Source organism: Mercenaria mercenaria, chromosome 6 (assembly GCF_021730395.1).
Source record: "Mercenaria mercenaria strain notata chromosome 6, MADL_Memer_1, whole genome shotgun sequence".
NCBI lineage: Eukaryota > Metazoa > Mollusca > Bivalvia > Venerida > Veneridae > Mercenaria > Mercenaria mercenaria.
The window spans coordinates 66,933,610-66,956,838 of NC_069366.1; the positions used below are offsets into that span (position 1 = coordinate 66,933,610).

Here is a 23,229-nt window from a genome sequence, read left to right on the forward strand (position 1 = left end):
GAGGATGAGCAAAAATACTAACTGACATCGTATTTCCTTTTATGATTAATTTTACGACAAGAACAGAAAATTCTTATGAAGAAATCGGACGTTGCTTTGTGTCAGAAATCGTAACATATGTCATTGATTCTGATCTGGAAAAGTCAGTGAAACATATTTGACTAAATCATTATGTAAATGCAACGGAAAAATTTCTTCGGTCATGGAAAACGGCCTATTGGTAAAACGAGCATAAATAAATGAATGATAAACACGCTCCCTCCCACAAAATAACTGAAAGGTTAAACTTTTTGCAGATAAAAAAACTAACTGAAAACTTGAAATACTACTGTGAAATCATTAATATTCATGGTTGACTAATTTTCATGGATTTCATGGTTAAGTCAATCCACGAAATTTAATCCCAACGAACAAGTAAAATTCCCATTCATTTTATGTTCAAAAGTTGAAATCCATGAATTTATATCCCCACGAAATTGCCGTGTTGACCAAAACAACGAAATTTCATGCCCAAGAAATTTAATGATTTTACAGTAATTGAATTTAAAATTTGGTAGTGAAAGAACTTATTGCGAAAAAAATCAAGAAGTGAAAAACTAGTTGCATGAAAAATTATCTGGAGCCCTGATATACTTATTTGATATCATAGTCATATTTGTATTACTATATCCTTACAATAATGGGTACAAATGAAAAAAAAAAAATGTTTCATATTCAATTTGTGAACTTTTTTCAGTGAAAAATACTCATAGTGAAGAATTTTTTTTTTTGATTTAAAAAAAAAATTCCTTAATTTTTTTCCCTGTTTTTCTTGTGTATAAATAATTGCATTGTGAGCATAAAAATGGCTAAAAATGTATGGGTCACCAGGCTAAATTTTATGTTAAGACCGCTAGAATACAACACCTGTTCGGTCGAAAAATGGGGCGAACCTGACCAAATTGATTACATGTATATCTGCTAGAAGTTAAAAAAAGGTTTAAAAAATTCTTAATTGTTTCTATAATTGAATACTAAATAATCTGAAAGGTGATATTGTCTTATCAGCACTAAGTCAATTGTCTTACATTATATGAACAACACTGTCTTTGTACTAAAATGCGATGTGAAAACAAAACCACAAAAATGGCAAGATACCTGTCAGGCATGATACTTGTCAATACAACATAAACCAGTATCAACATTTGATTACTTATAAAACTTACCAAAAATGTTATTTCATTCAAGATTCCTCATATTTAAGATTGTCTGTCACATGTTTCAACAAATGTTGACTTCACTTCAGTTTTCCATAGAAAGTGTCAGCTGTGCAGAAAGATGCGCATAAAAAACTATAGGAATTCCCTTTAAGTTAACAAAGATGTGAGGGACTTTTATTAGGGGAAAGGAGTTAAGGAATATACAGTATATCTTTGAAAATATGATCAGGCACCAGGGGTCATTCCGTTTATGAAATCAATAATAAAAGTTGTTGATATTTGCAGGTGTGCAATTTTGGGGTAAGACAAGATGGCCGTCCCATAGGAAATGTAGATCTACCCCCATGGGCAAAAGGTATGAAGTTTAAAGTATTTAATTCTTAGAAAGGCTGTAAGTTGATTGCTTCATCAGTTTGATTATTTTTTGTTTATTAGCTATGTTTAGTGATCAAATCGGGGCTTCACTTGGCTGAGTTGTTAATTATGTCTCCCCCTCTGGGGGAGACATTGTTTTTGCCCTGTCCTTCGTCTATCCGGACATCCGTCCGTACGTCACACTTCGTTTCCGATCAATAACTGGAGAACCATTTTATGTAGAACCTTCAAACTTCATAGGATTGTAGGGCTGCTGGAGTAGACAACCCCTATTGTTTTTGGGGTCACATGAAAGGTCAAGGTCACAGGGGCCTGAACGTTGAAAACCATTTCCGATCAATAACTTGAGTACCACTTGACCCAGAATGTTGAAACTTCATAGGATGATTGTACATGCAAAGTAGATGACCCCTATTGATTTTGGGGTCACTCTGTTAAAGGTCAAGGTCACAGGGGCCTGAACATTGAAAACCGTTTCCGGTCAGTAACTTGAGAACCACTTGACCCAGAATGTTGAAACTTAATAGGATGATTGGTCATGCAGAGTAGATGATCCCTATCAATTTAGGGTCACTCCGTTAAAGGTCATGGTCACAGGGGCCTGAACATTGATAACCATTTCCGATCAATAACTTGAGAACCTCTTGATCCAGAATGTTGAAACTTCATAGGGTTGAACATGCAGAGTAGATGACCCGTATCGATTTTGGGGTCACTCTTTTAAAGGTCAAGGTCACAGGAGCCTGAACATGGAAAACAATTTCCGATCAATAAATTGAGAACCACTTGACCCAGATTGTTGAAACGTCATAGGATGATTGAACATGCAGAGTAGATGACCCCTATTGATTTTTGGGTCAGTCTATTAAAGGTCAAGGTCACGGGCCTGGTCATGTAAAATCATTTCCGGAAAATAACTTGAGAACCACTTGACCTAGAATGTTGAAACTTAATAGGATGATTGGACATGCAGAGTAGATGATCCCTGTTTATTTTGGGGTCACTTGATCAAAGGTCAAGGTCACAGATGCCTGAACAGTGACTTGAGAACCACTAGGCCAAGAGTGTTGAAACTTAGCTTGATGACTGTACATGCCAAGTAGATGATCCCTATTGTAGCCAACCATCAGTGTCTCTTTGACTTTCGCTCCTGACCCCTATTGACTTCTTGCCTATACAACTTTGCATTGGGGGAGACATGTGCTTTTTTTACAAAAGCATCTTCTAGTTTATTTATTTATTTTGTTGGGTTTAACATCGTGCCAACACAATTATAGGTCATATGGTGACATTCTAGCTTTGATGGTGGAGGAAGACCCCAGGTGCCCCTCCATGCATTATTTCATCATGAGCGGATACCTGGGTAGAACCACCTGCCTTCCGTAAGCCAGCTGGATGGCTTCCTCACATGAAGAATTCAACGCCCCGAATGAAGCTAGAACTCACATCAATGAGGGGCAAGTAATTTGAAGTCAGCGACCTTAACCACTCGGCCACGGAGGCCCCGCCAAATTGTTAAAATTGCTGACTTAGAATAACTTGCCCCAAACCAATGTGGGTTCAAAATTTTAGAATGTAGAATCCTTCATATGAAGAAGTAGTGCAACTGGTTAACAGAGTCGGTGGTTCTGCCGAGATTACTGCTTGTGCATGAAACGGTGGGACTTTACCATGGAAAGCTTATGAAGTCACCAAATGACCTAAATTGTTTTTTTGTGACTATGAATCCAACAAAACAAAATAGAAGTAACAAAATAAGATTATCAAGCACAAATAGTGGTCAAAAGTATCTGCTTTACTACATTGACAGACTATTTTTATATGTCTGACGGGATGTATTATGTTATGACGCTGGTGTCCGTTCGTCTGTCCGTTAGCAATTTCGTGTCCGCTCTGTAACTCTTGAACCTCTTGAAACATGACACAAATGTTCACCACACTGAGATGACATGCAGAGCGCATGTTTTGGATGTCTTGCTTCAAGGTCAAGGTCACACTTAGGAGTCAAAGGTCATATCAGTTTGTTTCGTGTCCGCTCTGTAACTCTTGAACTGCTTGAAGGATTTCAAAGAAACTTGACACAAATGTTCACACCACTGAGATGACGAGCAGAGGGCATGTTCAGGATGACTTGCTTAAAGGTCAAGGTCACACTTAGGGGTCAAAGGTCATATATGACTTCGCTTTGTTTTTATTGCTCTGCATAGCAGTGCTCTTGTTTTTATTTGGCAGATCCCTCTTTTGTTCAAATACAATAAATATTTTTTAATTACTTCCCCTTTACATTACTATAAATAGCTTATATTGAAACATTTTTATTATTGGCTGTAGAGAAAAAACGGGACCACTTTTCTGTGATACAACACGGATGGTACATCCAATTTTTAGGTGTATTTTGACATACCTTTACCTTGTAAGGATTATTTTTTTGTGGACTCAGAATTTTTTTGGAATTTCTTCCCTTTGTTGTTCCTGTCCTTTAGGCTTCACACTTCAATTCCTTTAAATTTTGCTCCCATCCTCTGATGTAACCCTTAGGGCGTATATTGCCCCGCTTGGCGGAGCTCTTGTTAAATTATTTAGATTCAAGAGATTTCATAAAGAAAATGAGAGAGGCATTAGAGTGTGAATATGTGTCAAGACATCTTCATGAATGGATTGATCTAGTATTTGGACATAAGCAGCGTGGGGAAGAGGCTGAAAAAGCAGACAATGGTAAGCATTCATCCAGTTTTTAGCTCGAAATTTCAGAGTAGGTAGAGCTATTGGACTCGCCCATGTGTCCTTGTCCGCATCCCAATTTAAGTTTTTGTTGAGCCCGCTAGCGCTGAGCTCGATATAGTCGCCACTTTCATTGTACGTGCATGCGTCAGTCCGTCCGTGCGTCCGTCCGATTTTGTCCGGACCATAACTTTGACATGCATGGACCAATCTTGTTTATATTTGGCATGAATGTTTACCGCATTGAGAAGGCCTGTCATGCGCACACCCCATGTTGCTATCTAAAAGGTCAAGGTCACAGTTGGAGATCAAAGGTCAAATTGAAGTTTATCTGGAGCATTTCTTCTTCATGCATGGTGGGATTTTGATGTAACTCGGCATGAATGTTCACCATTATGAGACGGAGTGTCATGCGCAAGAACCAGGTCCAAGGTCAAGGTCACACTTGACAGCTGGCGGGCTCGACATTCTGCCTGTGGGCATACTTGTTATATGTAAGTTGGTATCTTAGTAACCACTTGTGGAAATTGATTGAAACTTCACAAACTTATTCACTATGATAAACGGACTTGCATTGCAAAGGTTTTGTAACTCTATTTTGCTTTTTTACAAAATTATGCCCCTTTTTCGAAATTTTGGTAAAGGTTTTTATGTAAGCTGTATATATCTCAGTACCCACAAATGGGAATGAATTGAAACTTCACACACTTGTTTACTGTGATGATCTGACATGTGTTCCATATTTATTAACTCTCTTTGCATTTTTACAAAACTATGCCCAGTTGTTTGCTTTAATATTCATACAATTGATCAAGCTGTTGAATAGTTGAGTGTTGCTGTCTTCCGACAGCTCTTGTTAATTTTTGACAGGCGGTACTCCTACAGGTCCTTTACTTTTATTGTTATAAAATTGAACTTAGATCCCATTCTCAGTATTCACTTCAAGATTTCTGCGAAACAACCAATCAAAAGCTTTTGTATATGGACTGGTTTTCAGACTCAGTTTTATAAACTAAAGTTTAGTGTTCTCTTTACAACATCATTAAAAGTGTGAATGCAATCTTACCACTGTATAGTGTTACAGTGTCATTGAATCACTTGTCTGTAGCTTTGAAATATGGCATGAGAATGTCAAACGTGCTGCCTCGCAAGTTTAGAAGTTTACCAAGGCTGTGATGCCTGAAATAATGCATTCTGAGATCATTCATTCTCCGACATTAACTAAAATGGGAAGTTGTTGGTTACTTACAATAACAGGTGAATGATTGTCCAAGTACTCTGGTTGTATTACAGGTATTTGTTGTTTTAATCTGCAGTGAATAATATGAGTGACAAATACCACATACATGTGTAGATCTTTCTTCTATTTTCAGTGTTTTATTACCTGACATATGAAGGCTCCATTGACTTGGACAGGTAAGCTGTTAGATTTTATTGTGAATGCATGATGTGGAACTAGAAGTTATGTCTAAAACCTGTTAACTTGCACAGCCTAAATTGAAACTTACATACTTCACAGAAGGGCTACTGAGAAATGATTAATATTCCTGGGGTACTAATTTCTGTTGATTTGTGGTTGGGTCAATCCACGAGATTAAATCTGAACAAACCAGAAAAATTCCTACCCTTTTATCTTGATAAGCAGAATTCTACAAATACATACTGTAACAAAATATCAGTTTTGGGCAAAAACTCGAAAAATTTTCAAATGATTTCACACTGTTGTGACAGGATTTGAACTCAAAGAATAGGCATAATTCATTTTATGAGTTACAGTAGTTAACTTTTATTGGCCCAGTTTTTCATTAATAGATGGTTGAAAATGATTTTCATTCACTTTTCAGTATTAAGGATCCAAATGAGAGAGCCTGCATGGAAATTCAGATTATGGAGTTTGGGCAGGTACCCAAACAGTTGCTTACAACACCCCACCCTGCCAGATTCACATCTAAAGAGCATCCACATGAAAGAGAAAACCTGCAGCAGTTGATAACACATGTTCAAGAAACTCCAAGTTTAGGTTTGTACAAAAACAACAAAGAACTAAATTAAATGACATAATCATTACTGGCTGTTTCCTTGTGAAATTACATGTCACCCTGATCTGTTTATCAAAAGACCTTGAAAGGTGCTTATTAAGCAAAGTGTGAAATAGCATCTTCATGAATAAGATCTCTTTTAGTTATCATGAGATATGTTTATTTAGATTTTCCTTTGTGTCCTTTAAACGCAGTTGCATTTCAAAGAAAACCGCAAATATATTTTGTAGATATTTAAAGACAGTTAACAAATTCTGGCATATTTCAAATTACTTTCTGCATATAAATCACTGTATTGGTCTTTATTGAAAACAACTTTGTTTAAAATTATACGGAAGTTGAAACTCTAGGCAATTACTGGCTGATCCTCTCTAATTGATAAGCTATGCCTCATTCAGAATGACTGCTCCCGTGATATGCCTTTTCTAGAAACTTCAGAGTGACTACCCCCGTGATATGCCTTTTCTAGAAACTTCAGCATGACTGCCCCTGTGATATGCCTTTTCTAGAAACTTCAGAATGACTGCCCCCGTGATATGCCTTTTCTAGAAACTTCAGAATGACTGCCCCTGTGATACAAAAAAACTCTTTCTTGTCAAAAGTAATAACCATATAGGATTAAACTGAATTCAGTTTGTAAATAGGTATTCCTTTCCTTTTAAAGGACAACATTTCTATAAAAGGTTTACTTTTTTCTAAAAGTTAATTTAAACTGTCTTAAGTTGTATTCATTTTTTTTCATACAGTCATGATTATTTTTTTTGCAGACACAGACAATGTCGAAGAAGAGACAGTGCCACAGACAGTAGATTTTACTCACATGCATAAACTGTTGACGTTTTCAAAGCATAAAGAGTCAGTATACTCTCAGATAATTTAATTTCACTGGCATGAATTTTTATGGTTTCATTCAAATGGCTTTTTTTTATTTCAAAGTGTAAAGAGAAAATATTTAGTACTTTTCTTTGTTCATTTGGATTTTACTCTTATATTGAAACAGACACAAAATCAATGAAAATTGATCTTCTGTGAAAATTAATGATTTCACAGCATCTCTTTTGAAGATTGTACATTGTTTAATAGCCCAAAAAAATCTGGAATAGCATAAAGATTGACTTAAACTGTCCAGTCATGTGATTTTATTGTTTTTGCTAAATTGTCAAAGACCATACATGCCATAATTTTTCAGAACGTTTCCGGGATTCTGAGTTAAAATTTCCGGGATTTTTACCTTTTGTCCGGGACATACACCGTGACATTGGTATTCATCTGTTTCATGCTAAAATATCATAATATACATGTAGTTTCCCGAGACTAAACATTGTTCACTCGCTTGTATTAATTTGCGGCAAATGTCGTCTAGCTTTCTAAGGGAGGTAAATACATGTATATGGGTAATACATCTATAGTTCGGCACGTGAATGTATTGCGTTCCCGAGGTGAACAGAATTAGGAGACTTACTATATACGAAGAATCAACCTGGTCATTGTGATTTAGATTCTAGCTAATTTGGTATCATTCTAAAGCTTAAACATTTATCTAATAATTAAATGAATCCTTAAAGGAATAAAATAAATCTTGTAGATAAAATCGACAATATAAAATATTTGGAGTCGGGTCAATTTTCATGGGTCGGTCGGCAAAGGCATTCAGCATTTTAATTTAAAATATGTGTGACAATCGATCTAGATCTTAAATAATTACAACCTTTTAAAATAATCATCGTTTAATTGCCTGTTTTCAATAATCTCTTCCATAAAGGCTACATGTAGCTTTACCGCCAACGTGCTAAAAACAAAGAGATTTACAACTATTGTTCCTAATTTAACTATCATAAAACAGTTATTGATTGCATAATCCTGTCAGTTCTTAATCAGGGTCATCATAATAACTGACTGTAACTTAATCGGTGTCATCAAAAGATAGTTGCGTGATCAAAGCAGGCTTAATCAACACGTGTCCCGCTCGCCCGCTCGAGGGCATGAAAGTGATTAGGAATAAACAATGTGACAACGGGGACTGTTTATTGTGTAAAATTTAACAAATTATAGACAAAAACAAGTTTTTTGGGGGACTGTTTTTATTTGTTCCTGTATTTTTATTTTTCCGGGACATTTTAAGACTGTCCGGGACACCGGGACGAGTATAATTTCCGGAACAATCCCGGACAATCCGGGACGTATCACATGTATGTCAAAGACAAATGTTCACTTAATAAGAACAGTCTGGCAGAAAAAAAAAGAAAATCAGCTTTAAATACCTTAGAGTAAGACCAAGTTGATTATTGCATATGGGACCAGTGGGGTCAAGGTAACTGTTCAAGAATAGAAAAACAGTGTCTGTTCATTTTCCTCAAGTTTGAATATTAGTGGATCAGATGACACTAAGTCTTATGCTAATGGAAGTTTAAATGAACGCTAAGTTATGGGTCAGTGGGATAAAGGTCACTGTTAAAAAAATAGTATAAAACAGTGAGCTTAATAACTTAAGTTTGGATTGATATACATGTATTTAAATGAAACTTGACTTGAGATAGCTTATAGCAAGACTAGGTTGAGATTAAATGTATAACCTTTGGAGTCATGGTCAAGGTCATCGTTTCTAAAAACAGAAAAGAAAGTTTGTTTAAAAACTGAAGTTAGGAAGAAAGAATTAAATAAAACTGAGGCTGTAGGAAGTCTATATAATTGTCAGTGTTGGGATTTGATAGATGGATCATTTTGTTTAAGGTCAGGTCATTCTTGCTAAAAATAGAAAACACCATATTAGCTCCACATCTTGAATTAGGATAAAGAGAAGCAAATGAAACTAACCTGCAGGTAGCTTATATTGAGACAAAGATTAAAATTGCAAATGAGGCCATTGGGTCAGTGCCACTTCTTCTAAAATAGAGAAATGCGTCTGCCGCCAGTTAATTACATGAACCAACAGACTGTTTTCAGCTTGAAAGATATTATTTTCTGAGAATTTCCATATCTGTTATTAGATTTACTTTCAGAAATAATTAAATTCATACTGTCTTTCAAATCAAAATTATATATAGATTTTTGCTTGCTGTAGATATTATTGCAGACATTATTGTCATCAAAGGGCGATATTAAATATTTTGTTATTTTCCAGCACAATAACAGATGTGAAGCTATGCCTAAAGAAAAAAATGGCATTTTCTGTCTCACAAGGTAAATGAAATCAGAAATATTAATCTAATAAAGTAACACTCCTCTAGATTCATGGCAATATCAAAATTATGAAGTATTTAAAATTTATCTGATCTAATACAGTCAGACCTAGTCCCCACTCATAACCCATATGGCAGACTCCGCCAGAAGGTGGTTAGTAATTTAATAAGTTGGAAGGATAGTGCAAGATACAAAAAGCCGCACAAATTGTGGAAGACTTCTTGGTGCTTTAGCATGCCATACAAGTGACTCTTACTAGTATCCCAATTTTAGTAATTTTGGTGGGATAAATCGATGCTCGAACTCCCCACTCCTGGTTTCTTGGTCTGCACTTTCAAACCTGAGGACTTTCTGTCTTAAAACACCACAATTTTCATTTCCAGTTTATAAATTTGCAATGTGTTTTGACATGTGAATCAAGACCACTTGTTGAAACCCTTTGGTGGCCTAGTGATAGAGCACCTGCTTGGAGTGTGGGAGGTGTGGGTTCGCTCCTTGCCTGTATCATACTTATGGTGTGAAAAATGGTACTAGTAGCTTCCACAATTGGCTCTTAGCATTAAAAAGATAGTTCTAGGACTGGTTAACCCGATGTCAGAATAATGTGACTGGGTGGGATATCATACCATGTGTCTAAGGCATGGTATTCCAGTGAGGCATTCTCATCCATCAGAGGTTCGTAAAAATCCCGATACGAACCTCTGATTTATTTTTATCGATTATTTGGCGAGCATGCGCACTCGTACTTAATACCGGGTGTGGTTTCAGCCAATCATTGTTCGCCATTATTCGGCATGCCGAACTGAAACTTCAACAACCTGTAAGCAAAAATACTTCCTTACAATGGATAAAAGCAATATTCCATGATTGCGATTAATAAAGATTTATTCCTGTAATTCAGTAGTAAGAGAGATTTACCTCAGATAATAATAATATTCTTCGTAATTTGACATCGATATTGGAAAGGACGCGGTCACTCTTTTCACGAACAATTTTGATTGGTTCGCTACGATTTGTCGCGAAACGACACTGATTGGCTGAAATGTTTTACCTGTAATGTAATCAAACCACAAATGTGCCAGAGGTTCATCCGTGGGACCATGGTAGACCTCTGGTATGCGAGAATGCATTGAGGCAGCACCATAAAGTTGCATATTGTGTCATTGCAACTAGTAGACACCATTGTTTATATGACCCCAAACAAGTATGTACACACACACGAAACCACTGTAAACAAAAATTGTGGCAGAACTGCAGTTGTAGCTACAAGTAGTTGGCTTTGTTGTTGCTAGAAATAATTGTTTATACAATATAATCTGAGAAAGCTAGAGTCTGGGAAAAAACGAAAATCTGTAAAACACACATCTTGGTGCCAAAATATATGTTATCCCATTACAATAAATTTTGTCAAAACTGAAGTCTGTCATTTCTGGTCTTTGAATTTTATTCAGGAAATAGTAATTTCAAAAGATGTATAAAATTTATCACACATGTTCATACATCTTATCTATATTTTACTTTCAGACAGTTTACTGAAGCTGTACTCCTTGGAAGAGCAGAGGCAGCTGAGAAGTGTTACTGTAGCTAACATGGTGTGTTATTCTTGGCTAAGTTTTTGACCAATTGTTAATCAGTATTGTAACAGTTGTAGATGTTAAGGTTTTGGACTCTCATCCTAGACATTGCTGGATCTAAATCTGATTTTCATAACTTAACACTTTGTATGCTATTTTGAAATCACAGTTTTAGTAATTTTAAGTTTTAATTGAAAGGGCGCTTTCATGATTTGAAATTTATGAATTTCTACTTTAAAAGATAAAATGAATGATTCAAGCTCATTTGTTTCTTGGGATTGAATTTCACTGATTCGCAAAAGCACAAAGTCCATGACATGTAGCCAGTCACAAATAATAATGACTTCGTAAGTCAGGGATGTGCCTAATTATTTTCAAAAATAATTAATTAATTCCAGTTACATTGAGAAAATTGCTAATTAAATTAAATTGAATTATAAGCCATTTTCAAAAAGTAATTAATTAATTACAATTATTTTGCCAAAAGTAATTAATTATAATTAATTATTTTATCTCTAACAATTCAGTCATTTGCAAAACAATTTTTATTATTCAACATAATTATTAACAATTCAAAGCTTTTTTGACAAAATGTGCATAAAAGCAGCAAATCAAATCATTTACTTAATACATGCATGTTAATATCTGCAAACGTCAGCAAGAAAACATATTGAAATTCAGTCATTCAGTTCGTATCAGCAATGTACACATTGACATTCATATGAGACAGTATCCTGCAACTCACAAAGGTTTATTGCACTTCAAGAACATGACTGCCTCAAAATTTTTGTCTGTAACAAAACTTTCATGACTGCCCTTGTATTCCCTTGAGCAGTGTCTGCATTTTGCTTGAAAATTTCCACTAGTATCCTTTGGAAGGATAAAATGTTTGAGAGCTGATGAATTCATGATGTGCACTATGTGTAATACCAGGACAGAATGACAAGTTTCAATATCAGTTTTTCTGTACATTCCTAATTATTAGATTTAGTGACTAAAATGTTCACCCAGTGATCACTCTTAACAGAACTGAATAGGGATTAACACCTCTAACACCTGTTACTCACGCTAAAGCTGTGAGTAAATTAATTATTCTCTAATCTCAATTACCTTCAACGAGACAAAAAAGAAACAATAAAAGTAGGAATAATGTATATAATTGGCAGCATATAAGTGTACAATTGTTCGCGAAGTAAATCCATATTTCAGCAATCGATTTAATGTTCTTCGTATGGTTCCAAGCGATCTAGTATCCGGTAAATTTGAACTGAAACGAGACTAAAAGTAAATTTAATCATGTTGTTAAGATAAATGTTTCAAGTTTGCGTAAAACACAGGCGTGAATAATTAATAAAATCTCTAATTTTATCTGGTGTTTAAGATTTTATTAGAAAAGACATAACCAGAACCAAACAGATACAACCAAAATTGTAGCTTTACAACTAACAAACTGAGTGATTTACTTAGAAAAAACAAACACACATTATATATATTCAAAACTTAACATAACCTGCGTAGAATAGTAAACATAAACCAAAAACAGCATTTATTTTATAATAAAATAAACTAATATTCTAGTCAAGCGATTTTCATGCCAGTTTGTTTCGTTGAAGCAAGCTATAACTAAAATACAAGCACAACATACATCATGGGAGGGAGGGCGGGTACAGACTGTTTGCTGCCAATCATAAACCTCGAGTGGTGAGAACAATACCAGTTCACACTTATATACGCCAAAATATTTCACGAAATTCACGCGAAAAAGAGCGCCAAAATATACTAGCATAAACTTCAGACCAAACTCGTACTGGGATAAACTACCAAGAAAAGTAATTTCGAAACGCGAATAATTTTATTTACTCACGCTAAAGCTGTGAGTAAATTAATTATTCTCTAATCTCAATTACCTTCAACGAGACAAAAAAGAAACAATAAAAGTAGGAATAAGGTATATAATTGGCAGCATATCGAGATAACAAAGAGAGAAAATGCTAACAGTCTTCTGTATCAAAATTATTGACGCAGTAAACGGAAAACAAAGAAATACTTATTAACGATACTTAATTACCGTGGTTACCTTGTACATTAATATCCCACTTCTATGAAAGACCATCCGATCACCAAAGCCCAATCGTCTCAAACCCATTTCAGCAGGAATACATTGCTTGCAGAAAACATCATGCAGCATTCCGCTGCCTGCAGAGCACATAACGCAGCATTCTGCTGCTTGCAGAGCATATAACGCAAAATTCCAGCTGCTTGCAGATTACTTAACTCCAGCATTCCGCTGCTTGCAGAGTACATAACGCAGCATTCCGCTGCTTGCAGAGCACATAACGCAGCATTCCGCTGCTTGCAGATTACTTAATGCAGCATTCCGCTGCTTGCAGAGCACATAAAGCAACATTACGCAGCATTCCGCTGCTTACAAAAAACATAACGCAGCATTCCACTGCTTGCAGATAACCTAACGCAGCCTTCCACTGCAAGAAAACATATAACGCAGCATTCCACTGCATGCAAATAACCTAACGCATCATTAATAACACATAACGCAGCATTCCAGTGCTTGAAGATAACATATCACAGCATTCCGCTGCTTGCAGATAACATAACGCAGCATTCCACTGCAGGAAGAGCACAAAAATCAGCATACCACTTCTTAAAATTCCACTGCAAGAAAACAACCTAACGCAGCATTTCACTACAGGAGGAGCAAATAAAGCAGCATTCCACTGCTTGCAAATAATCTAACGCAGCATTCCCCTGCAAGAAGAACACATTACGCAGCATTCATCTGCTTGAAAATAACATAACACAGCATTCCGCTGCTTGAAAATAACATAACGCAGCATTCCTCTGCTTGAAAATAACATAATGCAGCATTCCGCTGCTTGAAAATAACATAACACAGCATTCCAATGCAAGAAGAACACCTAACGCAGCACTCCACAGCTTGAAAATAACATAACGCAGCATTCCGCTGCTTGAAAATAACATAACACAGCATTCCAATGCAAGAAGAACACCTAACGCAGCATTCCACTGCAAGAAAATAACCTAACACAGCATTCCACTGCTAAAGGAACATATAATGCAGCATTCTGCTGCTTGAAAATAACATAACACAGCATTCCACTGCAAGAAGAACACATAGCGCACATTCCACTACTTGAAAATAACCTAATGCAGTATTCCACTGCAAAAGGAGCACATAATCAGCATTCCACTTCTGAATATAACCTAACGCAGCATTCCTGCAAGAAGAACACATAACGCAGCATTCCACTGCTTGAAAATAACCTAAGAGTATTCCACTGCAAGAACACATAATGCAGCATTCCAGTGCTTGAAAATAACATAACGCAGCATTCCGCTGCTTGAAAATAACATAACACAGCATTCCACTGCTTGAAAATAACATAACGCAGCATTGACTGCAAGAAGGACACATAACGCAACATTCCAATGCTCGAAAATAACCTAACGCAGCATTCCACTGCAAGAAGAACACATAACGCAGCATTCCACTGCTTGAAAATAGCCTAACGGAGTATTCCACTCCAAGAAGAACACATAACACAGCATACCGCTGCTTGCAGATAAACAAATACAGCATTCCACTGCAAAAACAGCACATAACGCAGTAATCCGCTGCTTGCAGATAACATAACGCAGCATTTCACTGCAAGAACAGCACATAACGCAGCATTCCACTGCAAGAAGAACACATAACGCAGCAATCCGCTGTCTGAAGATAACCTAACGCAGTATTCCACTGCAAGAAAAGCACAAAACGCAGCATTCTGCTGCTTGCTCATAACCTAACGCGGCATTCCGCTGCAAACAGCATTCCGCATCTGAAAATAACCTTAGGCAGCATACCACTGTAAGAAGAGCACATAACACAGCATTTCACTGTAAGAAGAGCACATAACGCAGCCTACCACGGCTTGCAGATAACCTAATGCAGCATTCCGCTTCTTGAAAATAACCTAACGTAGCATACCACTGTAAGAAGAGTACATAACACAGCATTCAGCTGCTTGTAATGCATACATTGCAGCATTCCGCTACCAGCAACTGTAAGTTAAACAATATAGATAATTCTGTTACATGTTAAACACTAAGTACAGTATTCCGATGTAAATAAAACCCAGTGTGACATTACCATATTTATTTAGTCTCAAGCACCTTTTAAGAGTGTAACATATAGAAAAATAAAATGCACGCAATAAATTCAACCTGATATGTTTAAAAGTCTTAATTATGAGAGACAAATGACGATCTTTCAAAGAGTCTTTCACATAGCCATCTCTTGATGACACATTTCCACCTGCCATGCCTCTGCCACAACCTTTCACAAGTACTTCTGTTAGCAACCATAGTATCAGCCCCCGACCGAAAAGAATGAAGTCCAGACATCTAACTGAAGTTTTTGTTTAAACCAAGATGAACAGAAGAATAAGAAAGCGGCTGTCTGAATCACTTCGCAAAACATACGTTTATTAAGCTTTTTCTTGAAAATGTCTGAACGAAAAATATATTCTGAAGAAAATGATATAAGTGGTTTTCGTATATATCTTTCTAAGATAGCGACAAGGCAGGAGGAATGTCCGGTATACGTTTCCGTTCTAAGAACAACAGTGTCTGACTTTCAGTAACTATATCTAACAATGAAATTCTGAAATCTTGATATCCTTAGTGATTCATTAATTCTTAAAATTCCGGCAAATGAAAAAAAAAAAAAATATGAATAAATAAACAAACTAATCTTAAATCAGATAGGGAACTGCTCTCAGAAATGTTCAATAAACTGTTTCATAATATTAGAATTCTTTACCAGCGGTCTGGCAGTTATTCTTTTACAGTCATTTAAACAGTTTCAAACAATCATCGTTACATGGATTTTGTACATTTGACAGAACGTATGACCAATTAATAGAGTAGAAAACCATGTTTAACTTTGACTTACTGCAACAGCTATCACTTATAGGCACCACGTACAATGCCACAGTCAATGGCGAACCAGGTAACGTCACTTTCTCACACCAGTCGCGGAACTTCTTAAATTCAAGAGATGTAAACGGTTCTTTGCCTCCAACAAGCAAACAGCTATGGTGAAATCATATCTGCTCATCTTTTAACAGTTTCTCATCTTCTGTGTGTATTAAACAAATCTGCAAACAAATGTCAGTACTTCAATATGATATACACTGTCACAGACATAGACAAGTGAAACTAAATTGTCACTCTTTATAACGATGTTTATGTAACTTTAAAAACTGCATACCACTACTGATACACCTGTACAAATGGATTAATCTATATACCCACCAATAGTATTTCAACCATTGTTTACACAAGGATGATATATAAATTTTAATTGGTATTACATCTGCTAAAATGAAATCATCTAAAATTCCCACGGTACTTAACAAGGGGGAGATCTCAAACTAGACTTTAACTGTCAAACTGTCAAAAATCCTTACCACAATGTTTTAAACTTTACTGTACCAAATATAGAATTCTTGTAATACCCCTGTATATATATGTTTCTGGTTAATTAAAGATTAAAACCTTTTGAAAACAAAAAGTGCGCAAAACGCAGGGTGGGGTTGGGGGTTAGATGGCCGGTAAGGAGCAACCAATGTACCTCTAGCTTTACAAAACAAGAAGAAATTTAAACACTTGAGTATAAGAAATATCAGCGGAACTAACCAATCGTTTTCAGTTTTCCAAGAAACGGAACAAGCGTCGAAAGCCTCCGTGTCTGAGGTCCTAAATCATGAATTGTATAGAGGCAACTTTTTATTGTACTCACTAGAAAAACGGTCCATACAATTCACTAAAATTATAAAAATAAACTACTCTATTTAAAATACACTAAAATCTAGAATCAAACTTTTCTTTTAAGATAAATCTCCACCAACAAAGGACTCGCATTTTAAGGTCTTTTTGACAAAATCTTTAACAGCAGAAAAATAAAATCACTAAATTTTCTAGATCAGACCTGTTTTTTTTTAAAAACAAATGACGGCGCTTTTTTTTTTTTTTTTTTTTTTTGATAAAAAGAGTAACATATCCATAGTGAATTACAGAAAGGATATCTGTATCGGCATTAATTCAAAAATGTGAAATACTATTTTCAGTCTGCCTTTCACTGAGTTTTCTGCTAGGAAACACAAAGTTAGATTTGCAGAAATTCGCTTGGCATTTATCGTCTGCATAATATGAATAAAAGCAATACTTATCATCTTCTCAATGATGTTAACTTTCGTCAGTGGCTTTGCTACTGTAGATTCTAACTTGTCGAGCGAATCGTCCCACGTTACCACAGGTATAGCAGACGATATATCTAGTTCCGGTTTGTAATCCCGCCATTGGAGCTCTGGCTGCACCTGTGCACCGAAAGCTTCGAAAAGACCAAGAGAACATTCCGGTTAGCATTTTAAACTTATATGAACACAACAAGCCCTATATTAAAAGAATAAATACTTATTTTAGTCCAGTATCATGAGTATGTGATAAATCCCCGTAACATAGGCTTATTTGTTTACGATTAATAACAAATTGCTTGATCTCTGCTCTAAACCTGTGTAATAAATGTTCTCATGAATTTAACGTGCAGATTAACGGACTTGTGTTTATATAACATCGATGGTAAAGCATACATTGTGGTAATCTAAGGGGCGATTTCATCATTATGAAAATAAATTCAAACGACTTACAGCAATGTCCACAGGTCCAAAACTACTGACAGACGACTGTGTCTGGTTCTTTCAAAACTTCTCAAGCCTACCCTATCTCTTTCTTCAGCTCTTTTCTTTTGTCATCGAAATCACCAGCAACCTTCCTCTCTCCAGTCGTATACTGCAGCTCACTCTGTGAATCTTCTCTAAAATCCCACTTCTCATGTTTCTATTCATAGAATTATTCATCGAAGAAGTCATTCAGGTCCCATAACGAATCCTTGTTTGTATTTTCTGAATTCATACTGAATTACAGACTGTTTGCTGCCAATCATAAACCTCGAGTGGTGAGAACAATACCAGTTCACACTTACATACGCCGAAATATTTCACGAAATTCACGTGAAAAAGAGCGCCAAAATATACTAGCATAAACTTCAGACCAAACTCGTACTGGGATAAACTACCAAGAAAAGTAATTTCGAAACGCGAATAATTTTATATTGTTGATACAACAATACCTGTCAGCTATTTACTGTCACTATGAAAATTTCACACCCCCATTGATCAGTAAAGAAGCCAAAGTAATTGAAAGTAATTAGATTTAATTGACAATTACAACCCAAATCTAAGTCAGTAATTAATTAATTTCAGTTACTTTAATTTAGTTTGTGCTTAATTATTCATTATTTTCAATTAGATCAAAATTTGTAATTAATTATAATTAATTAAATTACAATTATAATTAGGCACATCCCTGTTGTAAGTACATATTTCTTAGAATTTTAACCTTTAGCCAAATTTCTATTATAATGGACTGGTCCATCATTCTACTTTGGCAATACCATTTATCATTTGAAGGGGTGTTCACTCAAAATTTAGTGACTGAATAGCAAACAGTGCAGAACGTGATTGACCTGCATGGATGTGCAGGCTGATCTTGGTCTGCACTTGTTGCAAAGACAGAATCACTTGCTGCCAGCTGGCTAAAGGTTAAACAGTTTGGCATGAAGAGCTTAATTTTGTCTATTTTGACAGTTAAATTATTTTTTTTAAAAGCAGATTGTTTAGCATAGCTGTGCATATTCACTTCAAGTATTTTTAATTGTTTAGTAAAAAATTATCTTTCTCTGTCAGTCAAACTGTCGTTAAGCATCCAGCCAAGGGAGAGAAACAATCTGGCTGCTTCAGGCAGGTGGCTGTTTAAGACATGTTGAAATTTGAACAAAAGTCACTTGGGAAGTTAGCTGACATAATGCTTAAGGCAACTGGCTGTATAAGACAGGTAACCACTGAGGCAGATATAATTGTACTTTGTTTTACAGGGAAACAGTTTAATTGGATGTTTTATTTTTATTGCAGGCCTTATCATCATGTATAGTGATGCCAGATTGTAAAACTGTGATATGTGGTGCATGGGATAATAATGTGTAAGTGTTACTGTAGATTTAGGGAAATGTGTTAGTTTTATTGTACATTTTTGGTTTTGTACCTTAGTTTTGGGATAACTTTGTGTAAGATTTACTGTAGATTTTTGAAATGTGTAGGTTGCATTGTAAATTCTTCGATTGTGTGACAATTATGTGCAGGTTTATTGTACACACTCTTTGTTCTAATGTGTATCTTTAAGGAAAAGAATGTTAAGATGTTTTGTATGTTGAGAATTATAATGAAAAAGTTTAATTAAATGTAGATTTTTGGGTAATTTTAATTTCAGTTGTAAAGTGAATCAGCAGTGTGTACTGTAAATTTTGGGATAATAATTTCTAAATTTTAATGTAGATTCTGAGCTACAGCCAAACCTGTCTGTATTAAGACCACCCTTGGGAGAGCCAAAATGTGGTCTTTATGGGGAGGTGGTCTTTATTCACAGGTTAAAATACACTGTAAATGTTAAAATGGGAAACAAAACATGTGGTCTTTACTGCCAGGTGGTCTCTGTTCAGAGGTGGTCTTTAACACAGGTTTGACTGTATTGATAATCTTGATAAATCTTATTTTAGAATAGTACAAGTAGGATCATGTCTGTTTTGAATTGTCCGGTAAACATTTACAGTAGATTCATTGCTATCATTGTACGCCCGAAGGGACGTATTATGTTATGACACTGGTGTCCGTCTGTGCGTCCGTCCATCCGTTAGCAATTTCGTGTCCGCTTTGTAACTCTTGAACCCCTTGAAGGATTTCAAAGAAACTTGACACAAATTATCACCACATCGAGACGACGTGCAGGGCCCATGTTTTGGATGTCTCGCTTCAAGGTCAAGGTCACACTTAGGAGTCAAAGGTCATATCAGTTTGTTGTGTCCGCTCTGTAACTCTTGAACTGCTTGAAGGATTTCAAAGAAATTTGACACAAATGTTCACCACAGCGAGACGATGTGCAGGGCGTGTGTTCCAGATGACTCACTTCAAGGTCAAGGTCACTCGTAGGGGTCAAAGGTCTTATATGACCTTTTTTTGGCAGATCCCTCTTTTGTTCACTTACAATAAAAGGTTTTTTAATTACTTCCCTTTTGTGTTACTATAAATAGCTTATTTTGAAACTTTTTATGCCCCCGAAGGGAGGCATATAGTTTTTGAACCGTCTGTCGGTCTGTCAGACTGTCAGTCTGTCCGCAATTTTCGTGTCCGGTCCATATCTTTGTCATCGATGGATGGATTTTCAAATAACTTGGCATGAATATGTACCACAGTAAGACGATGTGTCGCGCGCAAGACCCAGGTCCGTAGCTCAAAGGTCAAGGTCACACTTAGACATTAAAGGATAGTGCATTGATGGGTGTGTCCGGTCCATATCTTTGTCATCGATGGATGGATTTTCAAATAACTTAGCATGAATGTGTACCACAGTAAGACGACGTGTCGCGCGCAAGACCCAGGTCCGTAGCTCAAAGGTCAAGGTCACACTTAGACTTTAAAATATAGTGCATTAATGGGCGTGTCCGGTCCATATCTTTGTCATCGATGGATGGATTTTCAAATAACTTGGCATGAATGTGTACCACAGTAAGACGACGTGTCGTGCGCAAGACCCAGGTCTGTAGCTCAAAGGTCAAGGTCGCACTTAGACGTTAAAGGATAGTGCATTGATGGGCGTGTCCGGTCCATATCTTTGTCATCCATGGATGGATTTTCAAATAACTTGGCATGAATGTGTACCACAGTAAGACGACGTGTCGTGCGCAAGACCCAGGTCCGTAGCTCAAAGGTCAAGGTCACACTTAGACGTTAAAGGTCATTTTTCATGATAGTGCATTGATGGGCGTATTCGGTCCATATCTTTGTCATTCATGCATGGATTTTAAAATAACTACGCATGAATGTGTGACACAGTAAGACGACGTGTCGCGCGCAAGACCCAGCTCCGTAGGTCAAAGGTCCTAAACTCTAACATCGGCCATAACTATTCATTTAAAGTGCCATCAGGGGCATGTGTCATCCTATGGAGACAGCTCTTGTTTAATTACTGGCGTAGGGAAAAACCAAGACCACTTTCAAGTGGTACAACATGAAGGGAACCTCCAATTTTTAGGTGTATTTTGACATGCCTTTACCTGGTAAGGATTTTTTTGTGGACTTAGAATTTTTTTGGAATTTCTTTCATTTGTTGTTCCTATCCTTTTGGCTTCACACTCCAAGTTCTTTAATTTTGCTTCCATCCTCTGATGTAACCCTTCAGGTGTATAATGCCCCATTTGGCAGAGCTCTTGTTTAATATTTAACCTGCTGGCAAGTGAATTTCTGCCTTTGCGACCAGTGCAGACCAAGATTAGCCTGTACATCTGTGAAGTCTTATCATGGTCTGCACTGTCTGCTTTTCAGCCAGTAAATTTTCTGTGAACTGCCCAAATTGAATGAGGACCAGCCCATTTTAGAAATTAAGCAGGGTAAAGGTTAAATAGAATATTTATTTATATGTTATTTTTTTTAACAGAATTTCATTGAATGATATAGAAAATATCTACCTTAAAAGAAGGTGTTTACTTCCCAGAGGTGAGATTAAGAGAGGCTGCACTTTGGTATAGAGATTTTTATTTTCTGTTTTCACATAATAAATACTGACTTCTAGATTGATAATTGTGTGCTGACATTAAATATTGATTTACTTTCAGATATTTTTACAGTGTAGAATATGGAAATATTTTAGACACATTACATGCACATGATGATGCTGTCATCACTATATACTGGAGAAATGATCTTCTGTTCACAGCCTCTTGGGATTCTACTGTCAAGGTACATGTACTGTATACTTGAATATATCTTGTCAAGGAAAGCTCTTTCAATGACTTTGGCTTGTTTTGTTAGGTCAGGTGTTATTTTGTGCCCCCTGTGTTATCAATGACACAGGAGATACGTTGTGTCAGTCCATCTGTGTATTCATCTATCACACTTCCTGTGTATTCATCTATCACACTTTCTGTATATTCATCTTTCACACTTTCTTGTTTACTCAACTCCTACAGTTTTCAACCAGTTTAAATGAAACTTGGTGTACTTTGTCAGTATGATGTGGACATGTGCATATTTTTGGGGCTTTCATTTCCATTGATTCTTCCTAGAGTTATGACCCAGTTTTTGACATTTTTATTCTGTCAAGAATATTCAAAATAACAGGGGTCCCCCACTAGACTATGAAGATGTGTGCAGTGGAGATGAAGGAAATCTATTTTCCATAAGTGAATGTAAAATAATAGTAATAATTATAATTATTATTATTGTTATCATTAATGATAGTGATAAAAAATGATAGTAATAATAATAATAAAACACAGTTGTAGTGACAAACAATTTCTGCTAATATTATAATAATAAAAAACATGGTACCTGCGAATGTGATCTTAACCATTATATTTATATACAATTCAATAAGAATGGGAAAATCATTTCCTTGTATTCGTGCAGTCATCTTTATTGGTATATAATGTGACAGGATAAAATCAAACAATTGTGTTTCATCTACACTGAGGAACACTCTATCTATCGGTCTAGTAAAAAAAAACAAAAAACTTTAGGTGTGTGAATATCACACTTTTCTCAAATATCAAATTTTAATGTGTGCACATCTCCAGGTAGAACTTTAAAAAAATCTTAAAATAAGAACTCACTTTTTTCTGCCTAAAACATGGTGAAATTTTTAATATATTCCTAAATAAGTTTCTTTTGAACAATGAACAATTTTCTTTTAAAGCGATTAACCCACACATTGTGATTTGTAATTTTTGTCGAGCCTGCTTGCGGTGAGTCTGATATAGTCGCCACTTTAACCGGTTTGGTGTATGCATGCATCCGTGCCTGCGTGCATGCATCGGTCCATCTGTCAGATTTTGTCCAGACCATAACTTTGACTTGCATGAACCAATCTTGTTTATATATGGCATGAATGTTTACCTCAATGAGAAGGCATGTTATGCGCAAACCCCAAGTTCCTGTCTCAAAGGTCAAG

General features: G+C 36.1%; 1 protein-coding gene across 2 annotated transcripts in view; it reads left to right on the plus strand.

The window, feature by feature from the left end:
* LOC123548529 (protein FAN-like) overlaps window positions 1-23,229 on the plus strand; it is a 97,992-nt gene that overhangs the window by 44,940 nt on the left and 29,823 nt on the right. For both annotated transcript variants that reach the window (XM_045335848.2, XM_045335847.2), the window contains 9 exons: window positions 1,485-1,554; window positions 4,158-4,289; window positions 5,669-5,711; window positions 6,140-6,315; window positions 7,102-7,189; window positions 9,456-9,514; window positions 11,039-11,106; window positions 19,143-19,210; window positions 21,896-22,019. In XM_045335848.2, the coding sequence (XP_045191783.2) occupies window positions 1,485-1,554; window positions 4,158-4,289; window positions 5,669-5,711; window positions 6,140-6,315; window positions 7,102-7,189; window positions 9,456-9,514; window positions 11,039-11,106; window positions 19,143-19,210; window positions 21,896-22,019 (828 nt within the window). The remainder of the gene's footprint in view (window positions 1-1,484; window positions 1,555-4,157; window positions 4,290-5,668; window positions 5,712-6,139; window positions 6,316-7,101; window positions 7,190-9,455; window positions 9,515-11,038; window positions 11,107-19,142; window positions 19,211-21,895; window positions 22,020-23,229) is intronic.